The 11,370-nt window shown below is 37.2% G+C and overlaps 1 protein-coding gene across 1 annotated transcript in view; it reads left to right on the top strand.

The window, feature by feature from the left end:
* UBN2 (ubinuclein 2) overlaps nucleotides 1-11,370 on the top strand; it is a 79,326-nt gene that overhangs the window by 30,615 nt on the left and 37,341 nt on the right. The window contains exons 4-7 of the mRNA XM_011995502.1: nucleotides 746-847; nucleotides 6,339-6,476; nucleotides 7,134-7,237; nucleotides 9,121-9,610. Coding sequence (XP_011850892.1) covers nucleotides 746-847; nucleotides 6,339-6,476; nucleotides 7,134-7,237; nucleotides 9,121-9,610 — 834 coding nt within the window. The remainder of the gene's footprint in view (nucleotides 1-745; nucleotides 848-6,338; nucleotides 6,477-7,133; nucleotides 7,238-9,120; nucleotides 9,611-11,370) is intronic.

The raw sequence follows: 11,370 nt of genomic DNA, 5'->3' as shown, positions 1-11,370 counted from the left end.
AAGTTGCAAAGACAATACAGAGAGTTCCCACACAGCATTCACCCACTTTCCCCTGTTGTTGACATCTTGCAGTGTTGACATCTTGCAGTGTTGTTGACATCTTGCAATTTATACATTTGTTACAGCTAAGGAGCCAACATTGGCACACTACCATTCAACTCCACATTTTATTTGGATTTTACTAGTTTTCCCCTAGTGTCTTTTTTCAGTTCCTTAATCAGCCAGGTTACCATATTACGCTTAGTCATTATTTCCCCTTAGGTTCATCTATACTGTGGCAGTTTTTCACATTTTCCTTGTTTTTGATGATTTTGATAACTTTGAAGAACACTGGTAACTCATTTCATAGAATGTCCATGAATTTGGTTTTGTCTGATGGTTTTCTCAGGGTTAGGCTGGAGTTATAGGTTATCGAGAAGGTCACAGAGGTGATGAAGTGCAGTTTTTGTCACAGATCGTGGATGTGTGCGGTCAGTATGATGTGTCCCTGTTGATGCTGACTGTGACCAACTAGTGAGGGAGTGTTGACCAGGGTTTCTACTGTGAAGTTCCTCTGTCCTGCCTCTTTTCATTCTCGTTGGAACAAGTCACTAAGTGCAACTTGCACTCAAGGTGTGGGAGGTCTTAAACCTCCTGGAGAGGGGGATTGTCTACAAAGATTAATTGAATTCTTCTAACAGGTCTTTTTAAACTTGATGAAAACAGCATGAGTACCGAATCAGTCTAACATGTCTGTTCTTTGCAGGGTGGGAAACCCCGTAAACACCGGAAGGATCGGCTACAAGATTTAATTGATATAGGCTTTGGCTATGATGAGACAGATCCATTTATTGATAACTCAGAGGCTGTGAGTAATGTATCTTTAATATAGCAGCTGATTCATTGTTTGTATGGGATAGTAGAAGTCAAGGGTAAAGTAACTTAAATAGTGCAGTGAATGTTTTTATTTGTGGTTTTAAAAGCCATGTTCACTACTTAAAGATTTTTTTACCTTTTTTTTTTTTAAAGAATACTGCAGATTGGGAATTTTGTAATTTCGGGTTTGTCTATGGTGAGTTGTTATTACACTGTTAAAATAGACCAAGTTTTATGAAACTTTTTTCTGTAAAAGGCTACATAAGTATTTCAGACTTTGTGAACCCTATGGTTTCCGTTACAGTTACACAAGTTTACCATTGTAGCATGAGAGCAGCCATAGATAATACCTAAAGAATAGTGTGGCTGCATTACAGTGAAACTTGACTTATGGTCTGGGAAATTTAAATTTCATATCATTTTCATGTGTCATGAAATATTAATTTCTTTTGTTTTTTTTTCCAATAATTTTTAAAATGTAAAATCCATTTCTAGCTTGCAAGCTGGTGGGCTAGATTTGGTCAGTGAATCTCATGGTTGCTGAGTCTGTACAATGTCTTTATTTTCATATGCTCTGCTCCTTTCCAGTTACTGAAAGAACCTCTTGGGATTCTCTAATAGTTGCTCATTTTCAGATGTCTAATTATAGCGTTGACTCCATCATCACCCCTTGCTCAAACTGAGAACAAAAATAAGTTTTTAAAAAGGAAAAAGGAAAATCAAATGCTGAAAAACATTATGTTAAGCTAATGATTCTCAATCAAGGATGAGAATATTAGTACACTTATCTTAACTCAGACTTAAGGAATTAGGATTTCTGGAGGTGAGACCTACAGAGATTTTAGTGGTTTTTTTTTTGTTTTTTGTTTTTTTTTTAATATAAGATTAACATGCTTATGGTAAAACAACAATAAAGTACAAGGTGATTATGAAGTAGAAGGTAAAGTACACAAAGGCCCCACTCCTGAGAGGTAAATACTAAAAATCTTCTTGTGTAGTTGTCCAGAAATTTCAGAATTTCAGTGATCCATATTAGTACATGGATATAATCCTAATGGCTGTTAGCAAATAGACCTAAAGTACATAGTGTATTTGTCTAGTCCTGTTTGATGTACATCTAAATTGTTTCTGGTTTTATGTACATAGAAATAATTGAGCATCTGGATGCTTTTATCTACTTAAGGAAATGTGTATGAAGGGTATTTGGAGAGTGCATTTATATGGGTAGGGTAAATTTCTAACAGTGGAATTTATTGGTCAAAGGGCATATATTTGCATCTTGATTTTTACTGATATTCCCAAACTTGGGCAGGTGTGTTTCGAAATGACTTCCAACATAAGAGCCATGCAGTCTTAAATATTGGTGCTACTAGGTTGAAATTAATCTGGCAGACATCTCAAATACCTATTTAATTCTTTATTGCTGCCATGCCTTATTACCAGGATGGTATATTGAATGCCAGTCTTTATCACCAGTCTGTTTTGATTGAGCCCTACAGCTTTTCCCCTGGAATCCCCTTTCTCTTATAAAAGGAAGAGGAATTTAGGAGAGCATTTAAGGACTGTAGCAGCCCCTTGATCACATAGCAAATGAAAGACAGCAAGTCATGTTTTGCAGTAGAGAACGTGTATGTTCTTCCATTCTTGTTTATATACTAGAGTAATCTAATCCCTGGGATTATGATATCCTCTGCGATGTGCAGTAATTAAGGATATACAGAAAGTGATGCTAGGTGACTATTACACTCCCCACAAATTATATAGTATGTCTTTTTTCCTGTTGCTACACTGCTTGCTTATAAAGTTGATGACAGAACTTATAAAGTTAGTAGAATGACAGTAAGGACTCCAACCTGAGGCACATTGGATACTCTGTCAAACTCCTAAGTTGCTTCTGGTGTCCTGACATGATCTTATTTACCATACTAGGCAGCCTGGTCTGTAGAAGTAATATATTGCCAGCGCCCTTTGGAGTAAAGTGGGCTTCGTATTACAAAAAAGATTGTCAACCAATAAATCAGGGCATGGAATGTTTTTCCAGAGTCTTGACCTTGATTTGTAACTCAGTGAAGAAGTCTAGATTATAATCTTAATTCAGTTTCTAATTTGCTGTGTAGCCAGGAGCAAGTCTTTCAGCACTGCCCAGTTTTCTCTGCTGTGACTTGCTTACCTCACAGAATTATTGAGCCTTAAATAAGGTAATGAATGTCAACTAACTGAAGAACGTGAAGCAAGTGCAAAGCATCAGTAGAAGTGTTAATATTATGTGTACATTTTGAATTCTAAATAACCCAAGAAGGAACTTAGCCATATATAAATGGGCATCACATGTACTCACACTTAAATAGCTTTTTTTAATTAATAAACTTTATTTTCTTAGAGCAGTTTTAGAGTCACAGCAAAACTGAGCAGAAAGTACAGAGCTTCCATGAACACCTTGCCCCCATGCACACACTACCTTCCCCGCTCTCAGCATCCTGTACCACAGTAGTACATTTGTTATAGTTGATGAGCCCGAATTGTGACACATCATTGTCACCAAAGTCCATAGTTCACATTAGGGTTCATTCTTGGGGTTGTATATTTTGTGGGTTTGGACAAATGAATAATGACATGTATCTACGATGGTAGTATCACACAGAAGTATAGTATCACTTCCCTCAAAATCTTCTGTGCTCTGCCTATTTATTCCTCCTTCCCTCCTAATCACTGGCAACTACTGGTCTTAACTGTCTTCATAGTTTTACCTTTTCCAGAATGTCTTATAGAGAAAATCATATAGTATGTAACTTTTATAAATAGCGTTTTCAATATCTCCTTTTGTAGCATTTAGGATATTTTCATGCTGACTTTTGTAACCCGTAATTGGATTATACATCAACTTAAAGGACATGACTGGTATTTTTAAAGAAAATGAACTCAAATAGAATCGGAATTAGTACATCATTGGTAGACTATACGGTTTTTATTGTGTGTGTATGTGTGTGCTAGATTTTGATGGGTAATGTATTTTCCACTTGGATTGTGGTGAAGAAAAGTTGAAAGCTACTGTTAATTAATAAGTTAGGATAAATTTTGTAGATACAAATTGTTTAGTCATACAACTAGTTTCTGAACAAGATAGGTTCCTGTTATATAAGAAGAAATTGAACTGAAATGCAGGTTGCTTGACTTACAAAATAACTTAGTATCTTTGCCCTTGACATATTGTTTTTTTTTCATGAGATAATTCAGACATAAAACAACTATGGTCGAACCAAATGATTCTTGTTCTTTTTATTTATCGTATTGCCAGTAAGCTTTCCGCGTTGGCATATTTTTGATATATTCTGAATCATGCACTAATTACTAAAAATAAATACCTGAAAATAAATGCTTTTGAAGATTATTTTTAGTCTCATATTTATGCTACCAAATTGTAAAAGAGCTGAAAGAAAATGTTTTATTTATTATTGATACGAGGCATGAATCACACTTTATTTATTTAGATAATCTCTTTTAAATTTCACTAGAACTTTGTGAAGTAATATTGTCCCTGTTTTATAACCGTCCAAAATTGATGTTAAGTGATTTTCCCTGGGTCATAGTAGCTAGTCATAGGCAAGGAATCGAAATCCAGGACTTTGAATTCTTAAGTTCAGTGTATTACCTCTTAATACATTCTACTGAAATGGCTAAACTAAGTATTCATGAAGAGTGTATTCCCCTGAAGAGTGTTTGGATAGGAAAAGCTCAGCAGAGTACTGCATAAGAAAACAGACTTTGAGCACATCAGAATTGCCCTGGATACCTGGGGATGAACATGTTTCACTCCCACGTGAAGCTGCTTGATATAGTAGATGGGTTGGAGGCAGCCACTGACTTTGCCATAAACGTGTATAGAATTGCTTTGGTAAGGTACTTACCCGGCTTTCACTTTTAAAGTGGGAGTAATATTTGCCTTTTTTACCTCACAAGGGTATCATGAGGACCAAATGAAATAATTTATATGAAGAAGTATTGAAAATTATAAAACATTGTACAGAACAATGTAGGCAAAGAGTACAGGTGTTTTTATCTTGTCACAGTTAGTTTGCAGAATTATTACAGTCTTTTCACTTTTAATCCTTCACTCCTCACATCACTTCTTTATTTGCAGATGGTCCTGCCCCTTTTCTTCAAGATCTTTATAGTAGTGTAGCTCTTTGTAGTAGATTTTTCTAGTAGTGTATCAAGTAGAGCAATAAGAAGGTAGTTCATTTTTTTTCTTTTACCTTTCTTCAATCATTTTATTTCTTTTTAATTCAGTGTAATTGAACTGGACCCTCTTCCTTTTTCCATTCTCCATATAATTGAAAAGGATACAGGTTAAAGTTACAGCTTTTGTAGTTAGCCTTAATATTCTTACAGTAACTAATAGGGTATGTATATTCCTTGCCCATGGCAAAGAAGTTTCCCTAAAAATCTGACTTTCTTAAAGACTAGTTAGATAATGTGAAGAACCTCGGAAGTAGAGGTCTGGAGATCCCAGGTAACAGATATCTTTCTGCAATCAGATAAGTTCCTTTTTTATTTCCTACTTTGAACACCTTCATTGGTTAAGTTGTTCTTCACTTAATGTTTGCTTTTTACCCATCTTTATCAGGTGAGGTAATGGTAAACCTTAAGATCCAGCCTTTGGGGACATAAGTGTGATTTAAACAAATTGAGTTCCTTTCTCCAAGCAAAGTGCCTCCTCATTCTAGGTCCTCAAGTATGTGCTTTCTGAACAGGGCAGTTGTTTTTCTGTGCTATTCTTCTTTTAAAATATGTGCTATTCTTTTTCTAAAATGTATTTGCTGTTTTTCTTTCTTTCTCTTTTTATTTCTGAGACACAGTCTCACTGTGTCACCCAGTCTGGAGTGCAGTGACATGATCTCGGCTCACTGCAACCTCCACCTCCCGGGTTCAAGCAATTCTCCTGCCTCAGCCTCCCAAGTAGCTGGGACTACAGGCATCCCCACCCCACCGGCTAATTTTCTTTTTGTATTTTTAGTAGAGATGGGATTTCACTATGTTGGCCAGGCTGGTCTTGAACTCCTGACCTCATGATCCGCCCGCCTTGGCCTCCCAAAGTGCTGAGATTGCAGGCGTGAGCCAACATGCCCAGCCTAAATTAAATGTTTTTAAAATTTTCTCCACTTAAAAGCATATGGCTAAGACAGGAAGAAAAAAGTTTCTGTTAAATAAAATGTTGTGTTGTTTTTTGTTTTTTTAGACTGAGTTTTGCTCTTGTTATTTATTATTATTTATTTATTTCAGAAGTTTTTTTCTTACACCAAATTATCAGAGCTAATTTTTATTCCAGATGGTAACTTTTTCTAAATTTATTTTACAAACATCCTCATTGCAGTCTGTGTTGCAGTTAGGATTTAAGGGAGATGCTGCCATGGTGGATGAATTTCTTTGACATTTATAGAGTTAAAGACAATAGGATATAGCTGAAACTTTTTTTTTTAATCTAGTATGACGAATTAGTTCCCGCTTCTCTAACAACAAAATATGGAGGCTTTTATATCAACACTGGCACTCTACAGTTTCGCCAAGCTTCAGATACTGAAGAAGATGATATTACAGACAACCAAAAGCACAAGCCACCCAAAGTGAGTTTATCAAACATTGCAACAGTAATGAGAATGTTCAGTTATTAGGATTTTTTTTAATGTTACTTGTGTCACAAGTGTGAATGTAAGGAAAAGTAAAATACAAACCATTGTGTCATGGATATATAGTTACATGCTTTAAAATTAAATTATGTAGATATGGGAAAATTGGTATTTACATCATAGAATTATATTTTCTTTGAAAAACTTCTCTTTACAAATGTGGGCTAATAATTTACTGTTACTGGGAGAAGGTTATATTTCTCGGATAGGTTAAGACTTCCTATAGAAATGACTAATAGCTGTTACCTTTCCTGAGATGTCATTTGTAACAAACTCTATAGAATTTGTATACATTGTCTTTGGGAAAGATAGAGTGTCCTTAGATAAATGTTTCTTGAAGTGTGGTCCAAAGACTTACTTATACCAGAATCACCAGAATGCTTGTTTAAAATGCAAATTATGAGGTCCTAACCCAGATAACTGAATCGAAACCAGAGGTGAGAGTGCTCTTGAACCCCAAGGATCTGCATTTATAACAAGCGATTGTAATGCACACTGACATTTGAGAAAAACCACTGCTAATGCTAGATTGCTAACATCAAAGAGTAAAGCATTGATACTTTCATAAATGGTCATTCTTTCATCATTTTGCAGGTCCCCAAAATAAAAGAAGATGATATTGAGATGAAGAAGCGGAAGCGGAAAGAGGAAGGGGAAAAGGAGAAGAAGCCAAGGAAAAAAGTACCCAAACAACTGGGGTACGTTCAGTTAAACCTAAGAAGGGAACTGGTGTCACAGTATGACTGTCTCTCCCTTTAGAAAGATACCTTGCCATTAACTAATTCAACTTAGCTGAGTCTAATTTAGTACGTTATTGACAAATATTAGTGACTTATATTTAATACTACTGTAGTATTTGTTCATAAGTAGAAGGCCTTGTAATCTTAGAGACTGAGTGTTTTAGATGAAATTTATAGATTGGTTCATTAAGTATTTTGCTCATTATAACTTTTACCAGTAAGAACCAGTTTGAAAAGATATTATAAACATTGAAAAAACTGTTCTAATCTTTTGGTACTAAAACTAAGATGCCTGGGGAATGAGGATTAGCAGTAGCCTATATGGGAACAATTTATGGTTGTTCTAATATTTAAAATTTTGATTTGATTGATTGATTGATTAGAGACAGATTCTCATTCTATCACCCAGGCTGGAATACAGTGGCCCAATCTAGGCTCACCGCAACTTCCGTCTCCTGGGTTCAAGCGATTCTTGTGCCTCAGTCTCCCAAGTAGCTGGGATTACAGGTGTATGCCATCACACCCAGCTAATTTTTCTATTTTTAGTAGAGAATATTTTAGTAGTGAAACATGAGGGTTTCACTATGTTGGCCAGGCTGGTCTCAAACTCCTGACTTCAGGTATTCCGCCTCCCTCAGCCTCCCAAAGTGCTGGGATTACAGACGTGAGCCACCCACTGCACGCAGCCAAAATTTTCATTGATTGTATATAGCTGTCCTTTTTTTTTTTTCCCTCCTTGAGACAGGGTCTTCTGGCACAATCATGGCTCACTGCAGCCTCAACCTCCTGGGATCAAGGAATCCTCCTGCCTCAACTACCTGAGTAGCTGGGACTATAGGCATGTACCACTATGCCTGGCTAATTTTTATATTTTTGTACAGATGGCGTTTTGCTGTGTTACCTAGGCTGGTCTTGAACTCCTGGGCTGAAGTGATTCACTAGCCTCAGCCTCCCAAAGTGCTGGGATTACAGGCATGAGCCACTGCACACAGCCAGTATATAGCTAGTATTAATGATATTGCTGCTAAAAACGAAATAGAATTTCTCAGAAGCCTTACATCAGAAGAACAAAATATTTGTATAATGTAGTCAAAAATTACCAATTGCCTTGACTTCTCTGTAGCTTTTTTCACAGAGCTAAGGGAAAGACACTTGCGAGAGGCTGAATTTTCTTACTCTACTTAGCAGTGGAGGCACATCTGAATTTTGGGTTATCAATATCCATAAGGTTGATGTAGGGGGTATTTCTCTCCCTCTAAAACTTGGGATTACAGTCATTAAAAAATTAGGAGAAAAAATGTATGTATTACTAATGGTTGTCTTAAATGTTCATTATGTACAAGTAGACTTCTTTGGGAACGTAGGCTACAAGTAATCCCTTTTATTGAATGTGTTGTTTTTCAACTTTATAACTTATTCATGTATTCAGCTAATATTTATTAAGTACCCTGCTGTATACGAGGCACTGATGTAGGGTTTGGGTTGTATAACAGTGACTGAAACATGGGGCTGCCTTCAAGATGCTAATAACCTTTTAGATTCTGTAGTGCTCATAGAAGCATTTAAGCTATAGGATTTAGAAAAGATTTCTAGGAGGAAGTAATAGCTAAACTGAGCTGTTTCCACATTTTCTTCACTATAATGGCCATTTACCTATTTGCCTTTCATGGGTGACATTCCAGATTATTCTGAAGAAGATGCTATTGTAGTGGTATAAGTTAATAAGAAATTAAGAAAACTGCTCTGTCACCTGTCAAATGATTATTTTAATTCTGTGCCTGCTTATTTATATGACACTTTAAAATCACACATAGCCTAACTGATCGTTTTTTTCTTCACAGAGTTGTGGCTCTAAATTCACACAAGTCTGAAAAAAAGAAGAAACGTTATAAAGATTCTCTTTCTCTGGCTGCCATGATCAGAAAATTCCAGAAAGAGAAGGATGCATTAAAGAAGGAGTCTAACCCCAAAGTCCCAGTGACCTTGTCAACCCCCTCTCTAAATAAACCCCCATGTGCTGCTGCAGCACTGGGGAATGATGTCCCGGACTTAAATCTGAGCAGCACTGATCCAGACCTTCCCATTTTTGTTAGCACAAATGAACATGAGCTGTTTCAGGAAGCTGAAAATGCCCTAGAGATGCTAGATGATTTCGACTTCGACAGATTACTGGATGCTGCTTCTGACGGTAGCCCCCTATCTGAATCGGGGGGTGAAAATGGAACCACCACCCAGCCAACCTACACTTCTCAGGTTATGCCCAAAGTGGTACCTACACTCCCAGAGGGTCTACCTGTACTTCTTGAAAAACGTATTGAAGACCTTCGTGTAGTAAGTGTAATAATTCTCTTGCTTTTTATTTGCTGCACAAACATGAGAATTAATGCTTTTGTTTGTTTGTTTTTATTTTCCACATAACACTGATATAATTGCTTTTGTTTTTTAAAAGATAATAACCTACAATCCCAACATTTGTATAACTTTTTATTTTCCATGTTTCCTTTTAGACCTTTCTTTTTTTTGAGACGAAGCCTCGGTCCATCGCCCAGGCTGGAGTGCAGTGGCGTGCTCTGCTCACTGCAAATTCCACCTCCTGGGTTCAAGTGATTCTCCTGCCTCAGCCTCCTGAGTATCTGGTATTACAGGCGCCCACCACCTCCCCCAGCTAATTTTTGTATGTTTAGTAGAGATGGGGTTTCACCATGTTGGCCAGGCTGGTCTTGAATTCCTGACTTCAGGTGAACTGCCTGCTTCGACCTCCCAAAGTGCTGGGATTACAGGCATGACCCACTGCACCCGGCCTAGACCTTTTCTTTTAAATAGAAATAACTGGCTGGGCGTGATGGCACATGCATGTAATCCTAGCACTTTGGGAGGCCAAGGCGGGTGAACCACTTGAGGTCAGGAGTTTGAGACTAGCCTGGTCAATATGGTGAAACCCTGTCTCTACTAAAAATACAAAAAAAAAATTAGGTGGGCGTGGTGATGCATGCCTGTAATGCCAGCTACTTGGGAGGCTGAGGCAGAGAATTGCTTGAACCTGGGAGGTCGAGGTTTCAGTGAGCCGAGATTGTGCCACTACACTGCAGCCTGGGTGACAGAGCAAGACTCCGTTTCAAAAAAAGAAAAAAAACCCAAATAAATAAATAGAAATATCTTAGTGATAACATCAATAGAGTTGATTCTTTTATTATTAAATAGGATTCACCTGACTCTAGAGTAGATGGCATAGGTATTTTGTTATCCTATGTGGCCCCATCTCTATAATCTTAGTTTCTTTTAGGTTTTAAAAAGTGCTAATGATGCAATTCAGGTTTTTCAAGGTGTAATTATTAATAATGGCTTATCATTTATTTAGCAAGAACCAGTCCTGTGTGTTAGTTCCTTATTTATAAGATAGGGACTGCAACACCATCTTTTTTGGCTGTTACGAAGGTTAAACATGGTGATGAGCATGAAGTCAGACACATGGTAGGCAGTAACGTGTATAGAAAGTGAGACATCTCCTTTCTGTCTCCTTTCTGTTACCTTGGAAATCACAGCAAGAATTAATAAACCTATGGATAATCAAAATACACAAGATAGCCAAAGTATTTGCCTCATTTTGTGAATTTAGGAAGATAAATTATATGTATTGTATGTATATATATCTCAAATATGAAAGAGAAGAGTATGTATGCTGAATTTCAACACTCAAACTGCATACCAAGGATACAAAGTTAAGTGAATTATAGCCCTACCCTCAAGGAGCTTATTCTTTAGTAAATAGATATGGAAACAGTATCCTGTTTTTTGAACTGTGGATTGAGACTTATCAATGGGTTGGAAATCACAATAGAAGGTAAAGGCCAGCTTATTTAAAAAATGAAATAAAAATGGCCAGGTGCGGTGGCTCACACCTGTAATCCCAGCACTTTGGGAGGCTGAGGTGGGCAGATCACCTGAGGTCGGGAGTTTGAGACCAGCCTAGGCAACATGGTGAAACCCCATCTCTACTAAAAATACAAAAATTAGCCCCGCATGGTGGCAGGCGCCTGTAATCCCAACTAGTTGGGAGGCTGAGGCAGGAGAATCGCTTGAACCCGGGATGC

This window comes from Mandrillus leucophaeus, unplaced genomic scaffold, assembly GCF_000951045.1.
Source record: "Mandrillus leucophaeus isolate KB7577 unplaced genomic scaffold, Mleu.le_1.0 Scaffold49, whole genome shotgun sequence".
NCBI lineage: Eukaryota > Metazoa > Chordata > Mammalia > Primates > Cercopithecidae > Mandrillus > Mandrillus leucophaeus.
This window is presented reverse-complemented; position numbering and strand designations above follow the sequence as displayed.